The following is a 21,554-nucleotide window of genomic DNA, read 5'->3' on the forward strand; positions in this document are numbered from 1 at the left end:
GCTACAGAGTGAGTTCCAGGAAAGGTGCAAAGCTACACAGAGAGACACTGTCTCGAAAAAACAAAAAAAACCCCAAAAAACAAAAAACAAAACAAAACAAACAACAACAACAACAAAAACCAAAAGGGAAGGCTCATTTCTTCCACAGCTTCAAGTGTTATGGTAAATCAGTAAAACATATTTTGAGTGAAAATACAGCATTTTTATGAAATGTGAGAAATGTAATAAACACATGTGTGTTTTAACAGACACAACAGGCAATGTACATTACAAAGGATTGCTTTATTGTTCCTGTATCTGTGCAGAGGCTTTCCACCATGGCCCAGGGGGACTCACTTCCTGGATGATGACCATTCTTTAGCATGTGAATATAAAATTTTCTTCACTGGTAGATGAACATGGAAAGGCGGTAAGGTTTTACAAACACTTTGATGTTGAAAATGCTGGGATGTAAAAAGCAGTCAGGTAGCACCAAAGTATACAGGGGCTCTTGCAGAGTGAACCCCACTGTCACAGGGGAGCGGTGCTGGGATTTGAGTCAGAGCAAACCAAAGATCATCCAGGGTATGACTGCGGTGATCACAGTAGGACATTTGGCCACAACAAGACAAATAAATAAATGGTGCTGTGAATTCTTTACAGTGATCTACGATTCAGCTATCATTTATAAATTCTTTTGCAATTAAAAATGATCATTGGGATAGTTTTAAGATACTACGTGTCGTAATAGACTGCTGCCATAACAGATGAGTGGTGATAAGCATTTAAAAGGCAGTCTCATATTACATAGGCATCTCCATGCCATGGTACAACACATGAGAACTGATTAGGGAGAAAGTATTTAAAAATCAATCATGTCCAAACGCTCCCGACTCTAAACCTTTGCCTGGAGGGAACATTTTTTTCCCCTCCTTCCAGCCAGTCATTTTTGAAAGGCATCAATTATAAATTCAAGGTTGGTTTGGAAAAGTGTGACACTGGGAAAATACAAAGCAAAAATGATCGCTTTCTCTGCCGGTATGAGTTGCCTCTAAGTGAGCTGTGTATCGTTCATAAGTTGATATTACTTCCACTGGCTAAACTTACTCTCACTCACAAAGACTGACTGTAAAGCCGTGATAGTCAATGCTGGGCAGTTCCAGGGAGCCAAAGCCACATGATGTCTTTAGATAATCTGAGCCAAAGGGCAAAAAGAACCATAGGGTATTATTTGTAAAATACTCAAGTAAAGTTGTGAATTATATTTTGTATTTTCTGCTCTCATATTCCTCCTTCTTGGACTGTGGATTTGTTCCATTCACTGGTAAACTTGTGGCATCTTCCTTGATTGAAGCTGGATCTTGGGCAATGGTTCTTTTGGTAAACGCTGGCAAGGCTAGAGGAAAGAGAAAAATAAACCAATGTGAATATAAAACTTGGGCCAAAAAACTAATCTTGTAGAAATTAGTTAATTAAGCATCGTATTTAACCTAGTTTTCTATAATTGAACTTTACATGGACTAACAGACCTGTAGCATAAATAAAATCAGTATATTTTTCAAAAACACAACTGATTTTAAGATTGAATTTTTAAATTTGTATCTGAGAGTGGAAAATGTGTGCCTTTTCAGAATACAATGATACAAGCACAAAGAATATACAGAGAGACATTTTGAAGGCCTCTTTTCATGGAATCCCCTGTTACACCCTCTGGGCTACTAGCAATCAATCTAGAATTGAGTTTTCTTGTTTTTCTTATCTCTCTTCAAAGCTTTAGGCCAGAATCTCACAGTTCATGTGATCTTTCCCCTCCATCCCTGCTCATCCACTAATCTTAGAAACCAACAATATAATATATATTAAAATAAAATTCTGTCTTAAAACCAACATGTCCAAGCCACAGAGGTTCCCAGAGGCTGCTTTTGTCTGTCTGACTCATCAATCTCATCCAAGAGTGAGTCCTCATGATTCTGTCTCCAAAACTCACCTGCATCTTCCTCCATACCACTACTGTCTCCTAGGTTCAGGCTGCCATTTCCTAGGTCTACTTTCTTTTTTTGCTCCTTAGTCATTCTGATCATTCCTAAAAAGTAAACCCAACGCACTCTGCTTCTAGGCAACCTCTCCACCTTCATGCTTCTGGTAAATTTAGAATGAAATCTAGGTACCTGCCAGTGGCCTCTCCTCTCATCCTCTCCCTGTATCTTTCCATCCTGGCAGACCATTCCCCCTTTTCTCAGAGCTTTTGAGCATTCTGCTCCTGGTGCAAGGATTTCTCTTCCCACCCAATTTCAACTCTGATGGCTCTTTTCACTATTCCAGTTTAAGGTCAAATGTAGCTTTCCCAGGGATGTGTCTCAGGATCTCTCCCTTCAAGAAGTGTTCCTGTCCTGGGTTCCCTCCATCACTCTCCTTTGGAGCACCATTCATCCTTATTGATTCCCTACTTGTTTCTCCATGAGAAGAGACGACCTTGTCTGTCCTCTTTATTACTGCCTCCTCCAAAACTGATCTAAAAGCCTGTATCTAAGCCACTCAGGTTGATCCAAGTGAACATACTAAGATTTTTTAAAGAGATAGCCAATTGCAAATGTCTAGATGCTTTCTAGAGAGCAACTAGAAAACCTTTTGTAAAATTATAATAATCAGAGCTCAATCATTTAAAAATATTTAGCACTTAATGGTGAACATACAAAACCAAAGCCTAGTTTCAAAAAATAAGCAAATAAAAGAGGCAGCTATCTTATGCTTCCATGGAATAAATAATCCTTGGATGGACAAGAAACCATCATTTTCATATTATCAACACCCCCAACATGCTTAAATCTTATTGGCATTTGATCCTGTAGAATAGATTACTTAAAAAGGAGCTCTTCACAGTAACCAGGCAGACCTTGAACCATTAATATAATATTTTTTTCTGTTACTCTGTAGACAAACTACTTTTCATTTAAAAAATGTAAACTCCCATAAACTGTCCTTCGAAATACAAACCAATAGTGCTAAGTTTTCTTTTTCTAGTAATAGAAACTGAGGTGAGAGGTGAAATAGTTTTTTATGGCAATTTTTAACAAACTGCTTTTCTGAAAGTATCAAGTTAGAATATAATCTATAAATCACCTCTACATTCTATAATAATTCTAGATAATGTTCTGCCCTATTGCAAAAAACACCACAGTCGTTTTCTTAGGTCCACTCATTTTTTTTTAAAATCTACTTTTTAGGGCAGTTTAAGATTTACAGACAATTTGCAATCTATGTTTATTTTAAAATTTGGTTTGGAAACACTAATTCCACAGAAATTAAGCATGTTAGTCTCAAAAGGCTGGAGAGTTCTAGAAGTCACCAGAGTGCTATAGACCTCATTCAAGTCTAGACTAGTCTCGGCCTTGAGAGGGACCTGCCCTGGGGTCGTGTGCCTTTCATCTCAAAGGAGCTACACATGGAGACCAGTGGCCAGTCGCCACTTATAAAAAGTGAAAATGACGGTTCCCAAAGCCGACATTGTGACGCTCTCTTGACTAAGCCCCTACTGTCTACAGGCTGAAGGTAATGGAACCAGTCTTCTAAAAGAGGATCCTGACTCAGGGCCACAGCTTCCAGCCAGCCAGGATAAATTTGCTAGTGAGCGTGCTTTTAATAATGGATTTCTGTGTTCTTATTTCCAATGGCAATATAAACTTACAATTTATACATTTCTTCCCTTCTTCCTGGCAGAGGGAATCTACCTTTTCATGAATTGACCTGAACTACACAAAGCTGACATAAATCACTTCTTAAAACAAACTTTCATTAATGCTGGAGCATTTTAGAGACCACAAATTATGCAGTGTTTTCCCATTTCCTTTGTTTTTTCCATGGTCCATGTTTCTGTGCTTGGTTTGGTCACAGTTTGACAGAGCCCCTATGTCGGCAAAATGAATGCCTTGGCCTCTGTGGCACGGGACAAAAGGGGCCTCACGCAGTTCATATTCCATCACAAGCAAGAAGTGCCTGTTCTGTGGACCCAGAAAGTAATGTCCGTCCACGTCTACAGGGCTGTAGTCATCTCTTCGCCAAGTTTCCACACAGGTTGAAATGGTTCAGAGCTCCAAAGCCAGATTTTACACTCAATTTAGAAGTTAATAAGAAAATTGGACATTTGCTGGTCAGATATAAAAACTGAGGTTTTTGTGGTAGCATTTGTCTTTATACGACTCATGTCTAACTAAAGTGTACATCTATACATCAGTTTCAAAGTATTGTAGAGAACACCAGGAGTCTTCCACTGCATCCCTTGTGATCCTCCAGAGTCAACCACAAGCAACTCTCTAAACTTCTTCTGTCTTTGCTCCATTTATATATAAAAAAAACTGTCTAAAATGCTATTTTTGGATTTATCATTTTTAGACATTATCCACACCCACCCACTTCTTCACACCCATCCTTCCAAAAGAGCTATTTCTGAAATTTCAGTTATGTCAATACTGTTTATATTTTTATGACCATGTAAATAAACACAGCTCACAAGACACCTAATAGGTAGATTGTAACAATGTTTCTTGTCTTCTTTTTCTCCCTGAGTTTATTAATTGACTCATATCTAAATTTTTATATGCTTTTTCTTCTATGGCTATTTACTTCTAATAGCTCAACTAACTCTTCCACATTTCCTTTGGGAGGTTTTTTTTTTTTTTTCTCTCTCTAAGTCTTCAGCTGCATCCAATAATCTGTTATTTCTTTGTTTCCTAAGAATTTTCTCAATAGAATCTCTTTTTAGTATGAGAAGATTTATTAAGAGTGATTGTGGAAGAGCTGGCTTTATCCCTCACCTGAGCGGGATGATCCCAATGGCCTGGACTGACCAGGTCAACCCAGCTACCACCCAGGCACACATACAGGGCTTTGAGCTGGCACTCCCCAACATCTACCCCATCTATGACCTGCTGGAGTGTGTGAAGGGACTGGTCCTGTGGAACCATAGCCACAGAATCTCCACAATTCAGGGCAGCAGCAGGGCATTCTGTTGGAGTTTCAGTAAGGGTCCAGCGTTCATGGTGTATCAGAAGCCAGAGGTCTGGAACCCAACCAACAACACATTACACAATGAACATTTGCAAGTAAAGCTGTCTGGACAAAAGTGAATTTTGTGACACATTGAAGCTCACAATGTCGCTAAGTTGAATGAAGAGCAGATGGAGAGATAGGAAAGATGGAGGAGGGAAGTGTTCTTTTTTGTTTATTTATTTTACTTTTTAAGAAAATTCATATTCTGTGTCTTTCACAGCATGCATCTCGATCCCATTCATCTCCCCATCCCTACTTATATGCCCTCTGCTCTTGGAAACCCCCCCTATAAGGTAAAATAAAATTTAAGAGAAAAAAGAGAAAGAAAGAAAAATCTCATCATGGAAGCTGTAGTATGGCACAGTGAGTCACACAATTTACCCTTTTATCCATGTATCTTTACTTGCAAGTGTTCATTTCAAAGAGTCATTGGTCTGATTCGAGGCCTCTGGTCTCTGCCACGCTATCGATGCTGGGCCCTCACTGGGACTCCTCTTGGACATCCTGCTGTTGCTCTGTGTCGTGGAGATCCTGCAGCTTTGGGTCTGCAGGACCGGCCCCTTCACGTGCTCCAGCAGACCACAGATGGGGTGGATATTGAGGGGCCAGCTCTAGTTCTGGGCCTGGGTAGTTGCAATGTTGGTCATCCTGCCAGCCCTCCCCTGTCCTCATGACCAAGGCGAGCTGGCACTGCCCTGGTTAGTTCAACCCTGGCAACAAGGAACAAGGGGTGGGACTGGTCCTTCTTCTTTCATGTCCTCAGGGTCAGCTCTCCACACCGACACCTTCAGGGCCAGCTCTATTGTGCTGCCCAGGCCAGGTGCAGGGGCCACTCTCCAGAGTGCTACAGCTGGTGAGGGGCAGGGACAACTCTCCGGGTCTTTTGTTTGTTGGTTTGCTTGCTTACTTTTGTATTTTTTTGGTCTTTTGGGTTTTTTGTTTTTTATTTAATATTCTTATTTGTATTATTTATTTTTTATTTCTTTTAAAGGTTTCCTTTGGGGGGTGCTACACAGATGAATACATCTTTGGCTATAGAGGAACTGGGAAATGAGTGGAATTGGGGTGACTGATGTGAAATTCCCCAAGAATCAATAAAAAATTATGTTTAAAAAAAAAAAAGAGTGTGAGTGTTGACTCAGGCCAGGGAAGCAGATGAGAACAAAGGATAGAGATCCACAGCCAGATATAATGCAGAGAGTGAGAGACCTTGGAACACTCGGTCCTAAGGGGGATGTCTCGATCAAATCCCTCCCCTCAGGGGTCAGGGAACCATGCATAAGAGCCAGAGGGAATGGAGAAAGAAAGAGGAAAAGAAGAAAAGGTGGCCTTCTAAATCAAAAGGATCAAAGGTCATATGAACTCGCAGAGACTGAGGCAGCATGCACAGGGTCTTTATGGATCTGCATCAGGTCCTCTGCCCTTACATTATCACTTCCGGTTCAGTGTTTTAGGGGATTCCTGAGTGTGTGAACGAGTGGGTCTGTGCTTCTTGTGACCTTCTTTTGGACTCTTTTCTTTCTGTTGGTTTGTTTTGCCCAATTCTGATGTGCTAGTTTTTCTTTTATCTTACTATATTCATTTCATTTTATTATTATCCCACAGAAGCCTGTTTTTTTTTTTTCCTTCTAATGAGAGACAGAAATGGGGTAAAGGGAGGGGAGATGGGAAGAAGCTCGGAGGAGTAGAGGGAGGGGAAACCATAATCAGGATATATTGTATTAGAAAAACCATCTTCAATAAAAGAAAAAAAAATGAGTGCCCATTTAAAGGTTCACCACTCCTGAAGATAGAAGAGTGAATGACACAAAACCGCAAACTCACTGGGATTCAAGAGCAGAGCTCCAAGTTTCCCAGGCAGGCGTGGAAAGGGAAGCTGGGTACCGAAGGAACGGGGTGGGGGTGGGGTGGGGTGGGGTGGGGTGGAGAAGCCAGAAGATTACTTCAAAAGATAGGAGTAAAATATCTATGATTTTCAACAGCAATCTTGGATTGGGAGACATTTTTTTCAACGCCCTCATAAGGAAAATCATTTCCAACCTGGAATTTTGTAGCTGGCCAAAATTAGGATTTTATAGTCAGCCAAAGCCTCGATCATGTGTCAATGGAAGATTCCATTTTCAGGGACACAAAGATCAAAGACATTTCCCTCCCTCTCCTGGATGTATTTCCACAGAAGCAAGAGTGAGGGAACAAGGGCCCAAGAAAGTGTCTGGGGGCCTGATGCATCACAGGCTTCTTGGACAAGCCCTTTCATGCCCGGCCTGCACGCTTTCCTTGTTCTCCCTGACCTCCACATCTGTGAGCCATGTCTTGTCTATTTTGAATTGAGTTTGAGAAGTGTGTTTTACTGTTTTATTTGATGTTCACTTGTGTTGTGCCTGCATAGATGTCTGTGCACCATGTGTACACCTGGTGCTGCAGAGGCCAGAACAAGATACTTGGATCCCCTGGAACTAGAGTTATAGGCAGTTGTGAGCCACAGTGTGGATGCTGGGAACTGAAACCCAGGTCATCTGGAAGAATAGCCAGTACTCTTAACCACTGAGCCATCTCTCCAGCCCCTCTCTGAATTTTAAATTTGTAAATTACATTTATTTGAGTGTTTGTATGTGGCGGTGGTGGTATGTGTGTGTGTGTGTGTGTGTGTGTGTGTGTGTGTGTGTGTGTGTGTGTGTGTGAGAGAGAGAGAGAGAGAGAGAGAGAGAGAGAGAGAGAGAGAGAGGAGAGAGGAGAGAGAGAGAGAGAGAGAGAGAGAGAGAGAGAGAGAGAGAGAGAGAGAGAGAACGTGTTTGTAGTTACACACGTGTCATGGTATGCATGTGGAGGTCAGTGGACAACTTGTGAACATCTGTTCTTTCTATTCATCATGTGGGCCCGAGGGACTAAACTCAGGACATCAGGCTTGAAGCAAGAACACTTACCTATCTAACCATCTTGCTGTCCCTCCTGAATTGATCAAAACATTTTTTATTAAATTTATTTGTGTGTGTGTGGGGAGAAGGGGATATACAACATGTGTGCTACAGTATGCATGCACATAGAGGTCAGAGGAAACCTTGCAGGAGCTGGTCTTCTCCTCCACCACCTGACTGAACTCAGGTCATCAGGATTGGCGGCAAGTGCCTTGAACCACTCGGACCGTCTTGCCAGTCCTTGGTTTTCTAAAACCCCCATTTTCTCTATTGTCCCGTTCTTCCCCGGCCCCACTTAATTTACTTCGCGTTTTCCCAGTTTGACTTCCCACTTGTCTGGTTTCTTTCCTCTTCATGTCAAGAGTATTTTCTAACCCTGAGACCCTTTGCCCTCTATTCCCTCTTCCCAGTCGGTGGCTTCAGTGTCTGAGGACACCTCCTCTAATGACCTCATTCGACACCAGTTCTGCTCTTCCCTCTGCTGGGCGCGGTATTTCTGAATTTGGGGGTTCAGTAAAAGGAGAGGTGAGAAGATGGTTTCTCTAAGTGGAATTAGTCTGCTACAAAAACAGAAGTAACCAGATAGTGTTAACTAAATTTTGAAAAGTATTGAGAAGATGGGGACAACCTTGGCAAGAAAATCATAAATACAACCTTGTCAATAAAAAACATAAGGCTGGATTAATCAATGGAGGAATTTAATTAAAAATTTTTTTTTTTTTTTTGGTTTTTCGAGACAGGGTTTCTCTGTGTAGCTTTGTGCCTTTCCTGGGACTCACTTGGTAGCCCAGGCTGGCCTCGAACTCACAGAGATCCTCCTGGCTCTGCCTCCCGAGTGCTGGGATTAAAGGCGTGCGCCACCACCGCCTGGCTCTAAAATTTTTATATCCTGTGATATAAGCAGTGACAAGGATTTCTTCATTTAGACTATGTTACAATGATAACTTTTCCTATCCCTATTAATTTTATTTACTTTTCAACCACTACATTTGAATACAAATGTCTGCTTATAAGGAATATATCTTAATTAGAAAAATGATCAAGGCTGGTTACAAGATGGTACAATCAAAAGCTAAATATAGTCTCTTTGAATGTCTATTATAATATTAAATATAATTCCAACAACCTTGATATTTCCTACTTCACATTTTCTAACCACTTCCTTTTAGGAGTCATTGAAGCAAAATTAAGTAGCAGTAGAAACATGGCTCTGCTATCTCAAGGCTTTTCAGTGGACCAGCAGGCCGGACTTCTAATGTTTTAGCTGGCTTCCTGGTCCATGTAACCTGAGGAAATTTTTATATTACTTAATATGAAAGACACAAATTCTGGCATGTATATACACCAGATTCTGTGACACCATATCCAACTTGAGATGAAATCTTTATTGAAGAGTGGATGCAACCTCAGAAAAGCAGAGGGTTTATATGGATACAAAATCACTTGGTAAAATGATTAAGATGAGAAAGAGAAAATGCTTAGCTTTTGGAATAAAATAATCATGATATAACAAAAACCAAACCATTTGTCAGAAACTGATAAATATTTATTAAATGAATCCATGAATATAAATAAGCAAAAATGAGAGATATCACCTTTGGATTTGACCTACTTCTTAAAGACTTATTTTGATATTTTATTTTATAGCAGGCTAGCTATTTTAAATGACAGAATTATCAAATTTAATGTATAACCCTCCAGGCCCATGATAAATTGAAGAACTAAATTATTATGCAAATTAGAATCTATTAAATAATATTTGAATCCCGATGGCTTAGATAAAAGTAGACTTCAAAAAAGGACTTGTATATTCATTTACCTAATTTAATTGAATATTAATTGGGCTTTTAATATGTGCCAAGAATTATGTGGAGAGCTAAGGAAACAATGGTGAGCAAAGCCAGCTTCACTCATATTTTCATTGAGTTCAGCCTGTGGTGGAGGGGATAAAAAAAATCAGTAAATAAAAAGTCCTTTAATTTATATATATATATATTTGCTATTCTAAGATTTATTAAAAATTTGTATTGAGTTCTGGGTGTTTAAAACAGAAAACACTTTTAAAAGCACAGCACTGATGCCTTCAAGCATGATGCATAGTTGCTGAACCCTGTGGAAGAGCCCACTGGAGAAGGGAAGAGGAGGGAATGCATGTGATAACTGGATCCATGACATCTTACTGTTGTCACAGGTGTCAACAGTGACATTCAGTGTGTGGTCATGTATGTATTCTTACGCTTTGTACAAAGAAATATTTCTGAATAGTTACATGCAAAAATCTTCCCCTTCTGATGATTTCTACTTTATTACAAAATAACTTTATCTGCTCATCTACAGTTAATAATCCTTAAACCAAAAATTGGTTTAATTGGCCAGGCGGTGGTGGCGCACGCCTTTAATCCCAGCCCTGGGGAGGCAGAGCCAGGTGGATCTCTGTGAGTTTGAGGCCAGCCTGGTCTACAGAGAAAGATTCAGGACAGGCACCAAAATTACACAGAGAAACCCTGTCTCAAAAAAAAAAAAAAGGTTTAATTGACAATTTACTTTGGATGATTTACTTTAAGTTTTCTTTAAAAAGTTTGAAGTCTATGGTGATATTTTATTTGTACTGAAATGTGATTTTAATTTTATGTTAATAAATAAAGTTGCCCTGGAGTCAGAGCTATTAGAGCCATAGCAAGAGTGTGGTGGTTAGAAGAGCTAGGTAGATTTCTGTGTGTTCAGGGATACAGCCAGTATTGGAGACATACACCTTTAAGACCTGGAGGGCGGTACTTACAGGCAGTGATAAGGCAGTCATGTGGTTGGGTTTACAACCAATGAGAAGACAGAACAGAAAGACTATTTGAACACAGACAAACAGGAAGTAGCTCTCTCTCGGGGAAGTTAGGAGCACTGCAGGAGGTAAGATTTTATCTCTGAGCTCTGACCTCTCGGCTTTCTCTTTTACATTGGCTCTGTGTTTCTTATTTTAATAAGACGATTGGTTACATCTACAGAAGTCTAAAAAGGAATTCATGTTCTTCAGTGAGTTGGGTACCATCAGAGGTACTCTTGGGGGACTTTTTTCTATAATTCATAATGAAAAATTTCTTAAACTTTACCATGAATATTACTGGCCTTAAACTTTAATTTCCCCATGAGTTATACTTTTAAAAATCCAATTTAATAACTGGTAAAGACTTTATTACTCACAGTTGAAGTGTGAATACCGTGGACTAGACAGGAAGAAACTGCGATCTTGCCAAGAGGATGAGTGATCTAGGCCATGAGAGTGGGAACCTTCAGCAAAGGGTCTGTCATCCTGAGAAAAAAAGCACCTCACTTCAGTTCCATAATCACAAAATACATAGAAAGAGAGTCATGTAAATGTACTGACCGTGAAACTGGACTGTAATATACAAGCACACATACATAACATATGCAGAGGTTACTGATGACAATCATTGAAGAAAATAAGTGTTACTCAAGCACTATCCAGTGGGCACACTATGCTTTACTCCTTGGCATTTAGATTGTACCCATAAGCAACACTGAGAGAAATACCTTTAAATATGCAACCTTTTCCGTATTTAGGTCTACTCCTTATGACAAATTCTTAGGTGGAAATAGTGAGTCAATAAAACAATTTGATGTTTAAAATGCATTTTATAAGACAGCTTTCTGTATGTTTACATTAACATAATCTTACACATCCAACAAATATCTAACTAAAAATATACATAATGGGTCCCTTAACTGCATAAATGTGTCGTCCTTAACTATTAGATGTCAACTTTATCACTATTCAAATAGATTAAAAATAGGTACTTGGATATACTTAAATAAGTAGTAAAATTGCAATTTTTATGATTCTTCAAAAGCTATTTACTATGCTCTTTACTCCCTCCCCCATTAATTCAACAATAATTGGGGGTAGAATGTACTATGTGCTGAGCCAGGAACAAATAAGATATTGGGACATATGGTCAAGAAACTTTTGGGTTTCCAAAGGATAGAGGCATTCATTAAACAAATAAACTACATGAAACATGGTGTAATTAGAAGCATGATAAATACTCTAAGATCAGTAAATAACAGAAAGAAGAAGATGGAATTGAAGTAAAAAAGATATCCCTTGGAGGAGATGTTCAAGTAACTATTTGAGTATAGATCAATGAAGACACCAGGTGAAAGGCCACGGGTAGAAGCAGGGAGGATGGGGTGATTCAGAAAAAGCTGAGGAAGAGGAAGAAGACCTTGTGGTTACAGCATTCTAAACCTGGGGAAGTCTTTACAGTGAAGTCTAAGAGAGGGCAGAGGCTACATTTATGGCTTGAGGATTTTATTTTTTATATTTATTTATTTTTGGTTTTTCGAGACAGGGTTTCTCTGTGTAGCTTTGTGCCTTTCCTGGAACTCGCTTTGTAGACCAGGCTGGCCTCAGACTCACAGAGATCCGCCTGCCTCTGCCTCCCGAGTGCTGGGATTAAGGGCATGCGCCACCACCGCCCAGCTGAGGATTTTATTTTTTAAATTAATTTGTGTGTGCACACACATATCCAAACATTTGATGCTGTTTATAGAGATTGGAAGATAAATCTCTGGAGTCAGTATTCATCTTCTATCTTTGTGGAATCTGGGGATTGGACTCATATTGTTAGGCCTGAACACAAAGGTCTCAACCTATTGAGCCATCTTGTTCTTCCAACATTAAATTTCTTAAATATCATTGGAAGACAACAAAAATTTTGTAAAGCGAAGGATGACAAGAAGGTGGGCATCATCTAAAACACACAGTGGGGAAAAAGACTGGCTAAAGACAACTGATGTCTGGAGAGAAGAATCAAGAATGTTGCCAAAGATTCCACATCAAACAACTGTAGGTGAGGTGGTCTACGGAGATGTCTGAAATACAGTTCTTCATGCAGAAAGGCCTCATGAAACATGACTATCTGAAGAATTCACTGCCATTTCTGGACCTTACTCAGGTCTTTTTTTTTTTTTTTTTTGAGCACATATACTACACATAAATGTAAATGAAGGTCAAAATAAAAAGTATATGCACACACACTTATGAACACTTACATAAATGGATCCTTGCTCCCCTCTCATTCCTCAAGTCATTGTATATGAATTATGTACGATATATGTAATAGAACATAGGCTCTATTACACATCTCCACCAACCTCTTGCTTTTCCTAAAATTACTGTATGCAAGAGTATTTTCTCCATCATCACTTATCACCATAACCATCAGTGTCATCATCATCTATATATTTATATATCATAGTTTAATTTACACTCTCTATTATCCACCCTTAAGGTTAAGTCAGGATTTTTTTCCTACTATAAGCAAGTCATGGGACAGATGTATTGCTACAAAAAGGCTTGTTCATACTTGAATTTCCTAGAAATGAAATTGCTGGATGGTATATTTTTCAGTTTCATTGAAGTTGATACCACAAAATTCAAAAGGCTGTGTTTTTATTTTGATACAGTTAAATACTTTTAGCTTTGTCTGGTTTGCTTCTTTCAACATGAGTTAGTTACGAATATGACATTTAATTTACCCATTGTGGATAATCTTTATATTTTAATCATCTTAAAATTTTTGCCATGATTTTTATCACCCAGAATATAGTCTGCTTTGGAGAATGTTCAGTGTATACTTTAGCTGCGGCTGTGGGGCTGTTCTGAAAGTGTCCATTAGCTGTTGTTGGTTAATGGTGCACTGTAGTCTTCATTGACTCTTCTGCTAATAGCATTATTATGAGAAAAAAAAATGATACTGTTTCTAACTACAGGCCTGCTGTTGTTTGTAGTTCTGTTGGTAGACATTGCTCCCTGCGTTCTGACGCTCGGGTGGAAAGTATCACTCCTTCCTTTCACATGGCTTAGTCATGACTCAAATATTCATACTTCCTTCCTTTACATATGAGAACAACTGAGGTTTAACTACATCTTTTAAGTTTTAACATTTCATGCTTTCAAAATGCTCTCAGAGGGACCTAAAGAGATGACCCAGCTGGAAAGAGTTCGGATGTAAATTTAATTCCCTGTGCCTACATCAGGTGGCTCACAATCCCCTGTAACTTCAGATTTAGGGGGTTGGCACCCTCTTCTGACCTTCACAGGCACTTACACACACACACACACACACACACACACACACACACACACACACACACACACACACACACACTCTTAAAGAAATAAAACAAAATCTTTAAAAAATTGTCCAAATTTTCCATATCATCTTGAAACAGAACCAGCAAAATTAACTAGTCAAACTGAATTATGAAAGACAATTATTTCCTAATCCCTTTGAATAATCAACATGCTAGAGCATGAAAAGAGTACTTTATTTCCTAAACTGCTCCTGTGCTCCTATATTTCTATTTAATCTGTGGAATCTCAATTTAAATATATTTTACAAGGTCATCAAAAATTCAATGCTTCTTTTTAATTCCTATCTATTATGTAATCAAGCACTTTAGTACCAAGAAGAAAATACTTATTAAAAAGGAAGATTCTTTGCAATGTTAATAATCTCGGCTTCTGCTTTTTAACAATTCTTTTATCCTTAAAACAAGGCCCTGTTTTTATTGCTGTCTTAAGTCTGAATAACCCAGTTAGCCAGAACTCTCTGCAAAAATTCAATGGATGAAAGAACTTGCATTTTCTAGTATTTTCCCTGGGCTTCTTCCACTTCTCTTTCATAACTCACATTGTAATTGGTTTCTTAAAAGCTGTTCCAACTTGCCTGAGCTCCTCTGCTAAAGTGATATCTAATGATTGATATTTAACAATGCACACCAAATACTTCCCTCTGAGGAACACTGTTAGTTCAAAGTTTATAAGTGATGCATTTAATTTTAAAGTTGTTTTTTTTTTTTTTAATCAATCTCTTCCCCTGGAGAAAAGGAAAATAAATGCATGTGTTTCTGGATCTGTGGCAGGAATATTTTCCTAAACTTCTTTCATCAAATACTGAACATTCTCTCTATGTCCACTCCACTACGAACAGCTGGTATTCCATCAGTGTTCCAGAGAAGTTAACTTCTTCCTCAGGAAACTTCATTGTTTCAGGAAGTTCAAACTGGACATTCCCCTAAAGTCTGCGCTTCATATCTCAATTTGTACCTCTGCTAGTTCTGAGTTTAATCACCAGGGTGGGGCTATGATTTTCACCAGCAGCCCCATCCACCCACAATCCTCCACCATTTATTCCACTGTTAAATGTAGGAAGAGGATAATAGTGATATATGATGATACACTGAAACTAAAATTTGCTCACTGTGGATGTTGGCACATAGGAGGTTGCTATTCTTACAGCTGCAAGGTTCTTTTTTCGTTCTTTTCTCCTCTTTTTCTTTGTTGAGAAAGTCTACATACCTTGAGCTGCTTTTAACTTACAATTCTACTGCCACGGCCTTGTGAGTGCAGGAATTACAAGTATCAGCCATCCCAAGAAGCTTTCCTTAAGGCATCGTATCAGATCACCTCTAAGTCCTCTCCCTACTAATACTTTATCATCTGAACCAATGTGAACAGAAGAACTACCAACTACGCAGACCATCTTTTCTATAGGAAATCTAAACTGATTCAACAATGCTATAAACCTCACCCAACATTCATCACTAGAGTTACAGAGTCATGAAAATACTGTTTTACAAACTGGGATTAATGAGTTTAAAAATAAAAAGGAGAGAGGACACCAAATTGGGTGGGTAGGGAAGGGTGGGTCGATCTGGGAGGATTGGGGTGGGAGGCTGGATATGATCAAAGTACATTGTATGCAATTCTCAAAGAACTAATTAAAAAAAGAAAACAAGAAAAGACAGTGCAAGACTATGCTAGATAAGACCATTTGATGGCTCTTCAGGAAGTTTTCTATCAGTATTAGCAAACATAATTATTTCATTATTGACACCTAGTTGTATAAAATTTCATATTCTACGCCAAAGGAATTAGGGTATGTAGCATAACGCTATAGTGGGATAAAAAGTTAATATATTTAGTTGTTATCACTTCTGATCCACAACTGTTTTCAGATTCAGAAAAAAAAATCCCAGTTCAATTTGGATTTTTCAAAAAAAAAATCTTTTGTTTAACTTAAAAAAAAACCAAGATGAAATCAAGAAGTTAAACATGGAAACATATAAGTCCAGATGATGTTAAAGGAATAAAATGATTCATATTTCCACATGATTTGATTTCCAAACGAAGTTTGGGATGTTTCACCCAAGTAATACTGGAAAAAACGGCAATTAGACTTGTGCTAGATGTCTACACTGAACCTAGAATACAATCATCAATTCATCATGCATGCTTGGTCTTTATTCTGGGGTCAAAAGTGAGGCAGAGAGTGCCTGTGCCAAAATGCCATGCCATACAACAAAGGGCATCTCTTAAACTATCACATTCACTTATACTATTGTTTTCTATATGTCCTTAAATTTTTACTTTACACTCCATGTAAGGCTCCCTCCGAAGTGTGACAAATTGGTTGGGTTGAGGGATGCACAGCAATGTATTTGCACAGCAATTTACATTTAGTTTCTTTTCAAAGACGGGAAAAGGTAACTATAAATGACATGATAGGGATAAAAGGGTTAATGCTCTCTTACAGTCTCCCAAGGTTACTCCTACTATTCCCAAGCAATGTCTGTGAAACTGTATGAATACCACACTGGTAATATATTTTTGAGTACCAAAAATGAAATGTCCATGCATTGCCTACAATCTTGAATTTCACTAGGAGTTTTGCACAGCATGGTTTTAGAAGCTAGTGTTGCAGATTTGAGTCAGAAACAGCTGACTTGAGAAAGTGCTGAATGCCATTAATTGCTGGGAGCAAGGCGTAAACAAATTACAGGGAGATTCAATGAGCGAAAAGTGACTTCCAGGAGCAAGTCAGGGACTGATATCACACACATGGTTACACTGAAGAAACACAGGCAAGGGCGTGGGCAACTTCTGCCTTACCTTCCTAAAGACAGCCATCATCAACACTTCCCTCCCCTCGCTCCTCTAATCCTGTGAACCAGCTGCTTCTTCAAATAGAAGCTGCACACCGACTCCTCAACCGTAAGTTAAAATCACGGTTTTCTTTTCAGAAAGGGGAAGAATGGAAAGGGGGTATGCCTCCTGTGGTTTTACCAAAAAATTCCAATGTTAATTAAAACCATATATTTAGTATGGATAGAGGTAACAAATGGAGGGTTTTTTTTGGGGGGAAACCACACTCCTCCGTGAATTCAGATTAGTGATGCTGTGTTACTGGCTCACTGTGGACATTCTGTTCTATTTGAAACAGCTGGGGCTGTGAGGAAGACTGCATTTCCTACAGAAACTCAATTAGGCTGGATGGAAAAGAGGCCATGAAACGCTTCTGTTGTCTACAGAGAGTCAGCGAGAGTGTGTTGGACTCGGCTTTGAGTTGAATTCTAAATATAAACTGAGATCAGGCTTTGTTCAATTAGCTTGGTCAGCTTAGTACACTGGTATATTATCATATTTTTATATTCCACCATGCTCTTACAATTGTGCACATTGGGCTGCTCAGATTCCCCACAGGTTTCTAGAAATGGAATCCTTTTGGTCCTGCTGGTGTCACAGGGGTAGACAGAAGGAGAGGGGCTTGAGGCCTGGGTGGGATGAGAATCCAACTTGCCCACTTCCTGCTCACACTTCTTTCTCTGCAATGGTGTGGTCATGTAAGATGTTGCATTTCTTTCTTACATGATAGCAATAATGTGAGGGAAGCCAGATGCCAGAATGGTCCTACCCTTCCAACAGTTAGTTGTCAACAGCAATACAGGAATCAACAAATTTGTTTACTAACAAATGTTAGTAAACAATCTCTTCCAAATTAAGACATGAAGAAAACACTTCTCTGCACCTTGTCATTACAAGCCTTTCTCTAAAGATTCAACAGCCTTGTCCTAAATCCCCAGTGAGACTGACTGGGACCACCTTTGTTGCATCCATAACTTTATCTGCACCATCACTGTTCATGTGAAGGATTCTATATTTATATTTATATATGTTTATAGGAAGGATTTAAATTGATACGGGTTGGTTCTTCCCTTGATGTGCCAATCTCTTGAGGCCCTACTACTGTGATTATATATATATATATATATATATATATATATATATATATATATATAAATTAATGTTCAATGAATACTGAATTCAGAAAAGTAACAAATGTAACTAAGCTTAATTAGAACAGAAGCTCCCCAAAGGCTCACTAATTTGAGTCATGTATGTCCAAAAATATTCTAGGCACATAGACAATACACAGCATACACAGAGGAATGATTTTCCAAAAGGCTTGAGAAATATTTGATTGACAAAGAAACCATTTTATAGCATGTAAGGGAAGAGGGACTAGAGTGCCGAGTTTTCCTTTTTCTAGTTAGGAACTGGCAGATTTTTTTTTTTTTCATAGAAGGTCAGTGGTAAATATTTTAGGATTTACAGGCCCTATAGTTTCCACTCTACAGTCAAAGCCTACAGTGAAGCACAAAGCAACCCCAGATAATGCATAACCACTGAGTGTGGTTGTATTCCAATAACGCTTCAGAACTGGCTTTGTCCTAGTTCGAGTTAATCAACTTGGGAAGGAAAGGGTTTATTTTTTTCTTACACCTCTTGGTAAAAGTCACTGATGGAAGTTTGGGGAGGAACTCAAGCAAGAAAGGAACCTGGACACAGGAGCCGATGTGGAGGCCAAGACGGAGTGCTGCTTGCTTGCTCAGCCTGCTTTCTTATATGCCCCAGGACTACCAGGCCAGGGGTAGCACCACCCACAGTGAGCTGGGCCTTCTCACACCAATCACTAATTAAGAAAATGCACCACAGGCATTGTCTTTGTTAGGGTTACTATTGCTGTGACGAAACACCATGACCAAGGCAAGTTGGGGGAGGACAGGGTTTGTTTGGCTTATGCTTCCATCTCACTCTTCACCAATGAAGAAATCAGGACAGGAACTCAGAGAGCAGGAACCTAGTGGCAGGAGCTGATGCAGAGGCCACGGAAGATTCCTGTCTATTGGCTTGCTCTTCATGGCTTGCTCAGCAGCTTTCTTAAAGAATCCAGGACCACTAGTCCAGGGAAGGCCCCACCCACAATGGGCTGGGCCCTCCGCCGTCAATCACTAATTAAGACAATGCCCTATAGGCTTTCCAACAGCCCAGTCATATGGAGATATTTTCTCAATTGAGGCTCCCTCCTCTGTGATGACCCTAGCTTGTGTCAAGTTGACATAAAACTAGGCAGAATAGGCATTTTCTCAATTAAGTTTCCCTCTTCTTAAGTGATTCTAACTTGTGTCAAGTTGACAAAAATCTAACTAGCACAGGCCTCTTCTCTCAGTCTCTTTAAATAATTTATTTGCAAAAATGACTATTGGTGTCCATAATTGGCAAGATAGTCTCACAAAATGTCAGACTACTGCATTATTTAGGATAGGCATCTGCTGAATTTGGTGAGGATCTATATATTCATCACAAGAATGGCTAAATACGTGAAAATGTTTACTGAGTATTAATTCAGGAGTATGGCCATTGTATAATAGAATTTGTGGGGCTCTGCTATACTTATACCATCTATTTCAAAAATTCTCAAGCTTATTTTTTCATATTTCCAAGTTTTTACCCATTTCACAAACAGGTCTGATTCATCTTCAGCTCTAAATCCAATTTTACATAAAAATTTGCAGTTACTTGCTGCACATGTTAAACATTCATGCCTTTGCCATATGCTATTATGAAAATTGCACTGATTGATAGCAGTTTGACACCACTAGACAGCACAGATTCACCTGATAGCAAATCACGTGGTATTGGGAAATAATGTTTTAAATGTTTAATATGCATCCAGACCTCTGTTAAACTGGTAATATGTAGTCATGTAGTTTTTGGAGAAAACTTTTACAACACATTAAAAATACAGTCCTATATTTTGTGACTGTGAGCCATATGAGGTCCAAACATAGTAAGTAATAGCATAGTGGTCAAGAACATAGAATATTGCACTTAGGTAGACTTAGGTTTAAATACTGACTCAACTGTCTAACCACTCTGTAACCTTAATTTCCTCAGTAATACAGGGAGACAAATAATATCAATCTGGCAGCTGATGTAAGGAGTAGGCATAACTTCACATAAAACATGCAATACCTGTAAAAGTCTGTTCTGACCCTCTCAATAATCAGTAATTATCACTAGCTCTTATTGTCTACATATTACAGTCTATTTTAGGAGAAATGAATGATTCAGAATGTATGGGACTATACAGGAATGTTGGAAGCAGATTTAAAAATTTTCATATAAGACAAAAAGTTACTACTGTAGCTAATAGTCCTAACTTTAAAAACTGGTAAAAAGGAATAGAATCATGAGAAATTCTCCTCACTTTGAAGGTATCAATAATGCAGTATAACTATGCTAAAAGGGTTTACAGAAATTAGTACTATCTCTCTTACCCACTGTGTATTCTATCAAATTATATTAGGAGGGAGGAGGCTCCTTAGAAATAATTATACTTGGCTGCAGTAAGTGATTACATACTGTATAACAAATATTCATTAGTATGTGTGAAAAATGGACACTTTTTTGATTTTGCTTTTTTTTGTAATTGTAAGTACACATCTGAACATAGATGGATTCTCTGTGGGGCAACATTCTTCATGTGTGTGTTTTTGTGTTGGGGGTGGTAATTTTGCCTTGCAGGGATTATCTGGCAATACCTGAAGATCTTTTTGGATGTCACAATTTGGGTAGCCGTGCTACTGGCACCAAGGGGGATGCTAAACTGAGTAGATGTTAGGGATGTTGCCAGCCATCCTATAATGCATAATATAGCCTCTGCAACAAAAATTACCTGGCCAGAATGTCACGATGTTTTAGTCAAGATCCTTGGTTTTGAACTAAGATCCTTCAGGCCTGTAGTGTTTTGAAAGAAAATGGCCCCCAAAGTGAATGGCACTATTAGGAGGCATGGCTTTGTTGGAGTAGATGTGGCCTTGTTGGAAGAAGTGTGTTACTGTGGGGGTTGGCTTTGAGGTCTCCTAGACTTAAGCTACTCCCAGTGAGACAGGCTACCTCCTGTTGCCTGAAGATCAAGATGTAGCAGCGACCTCTCCAGCATCATATCTGTCTGCACGCCAGCACTATGTCTCGCCATGATGGGAATGGACTGTACCTCTAAACTGTAAGCGAGCCACCACAATTCAATGCTTTCTTTCTAAGAGTTGCCATGGAGTCTCTTCACAGCAATAGAAACCCTAATTAAGACAAGGGACAAGTGGGTTCATCTGTCTGCCCTCAATGGATACTGGGGCAGGATTAGGGAATGGTACTACTTTTGTCAATATGATGACATGATCTCATGCATCTATGTGCTGGTTACACATTTACATATCAGAAGTCCTAGCCTAGAATTTGCCTACCTAAGAGAATAACTATAAATACCAAGGCTGCAGGTTAAATAGCACAGGATGCTGGACCTCAAGTGGACCTCAGTGCTGAGATCAACTTGTCTTTTTTTTTTTTTTTTTTTTTTTCCTGAGACAGGGTTTCTCTGCGTAGCTTTGTGCCTTTCCTGGAACTCGTTTTGA

General features: G+C 39.0%; 1 protein-coding gene across 13 annotated transcripts in view; it reads right to left on the minus strand.

The window, feature by feature from the left end:
• Positions 1 to 263: 263 nt before the first annotated feature.
• The window catches only part of Cep128 (centrosomal protein 128), a 355,586-nt gene continuing 334,295 nt past the window's right edge, over positions 264 to 21,554 (minus strand). For all 13 annotated transcript variants that reach the window (XR_013044433.1, XR_013044434.1, XR_013044435.1 and 10 more), the window contains 2 exons: positions 11,136 to 11,244; positions 264 to 1,375 (listed from right to left, as the gene is read on the minus strand). Coding sequence is in view for 9 of the 13 variants with exons in the window: in XM_016005823.3 (XP_015861309.1) it covers positions 1,239 to 1,375; positions 11,136 to 11,244 (246 nt within the window). In the remaining 4 variants the exon portion in view is untranslated. The remainder of the gene's footprint in view (positions 1,376 to 11,135; positions 11,245 to 21,554) is intronic.

The sequence above is a fragment of the Peromyscus maniculatus genome, chromosome 14 (genome assembly GCF_049852395.1).
Source record: "Peromyscus maniculatus bairdii isolate BWxNUB_F1_BW_parent chromosome 14, HU_Pman_BW_mat_3.1, whole genome shotgun sequence".
Taxonomy (NCBI): domain Eukaryota; kingdom Metazoa; phylum Chordata; class Mammalia; order Rodentia; family Cricetidae; genus Peromyscus; species Peromyscus maniculatus.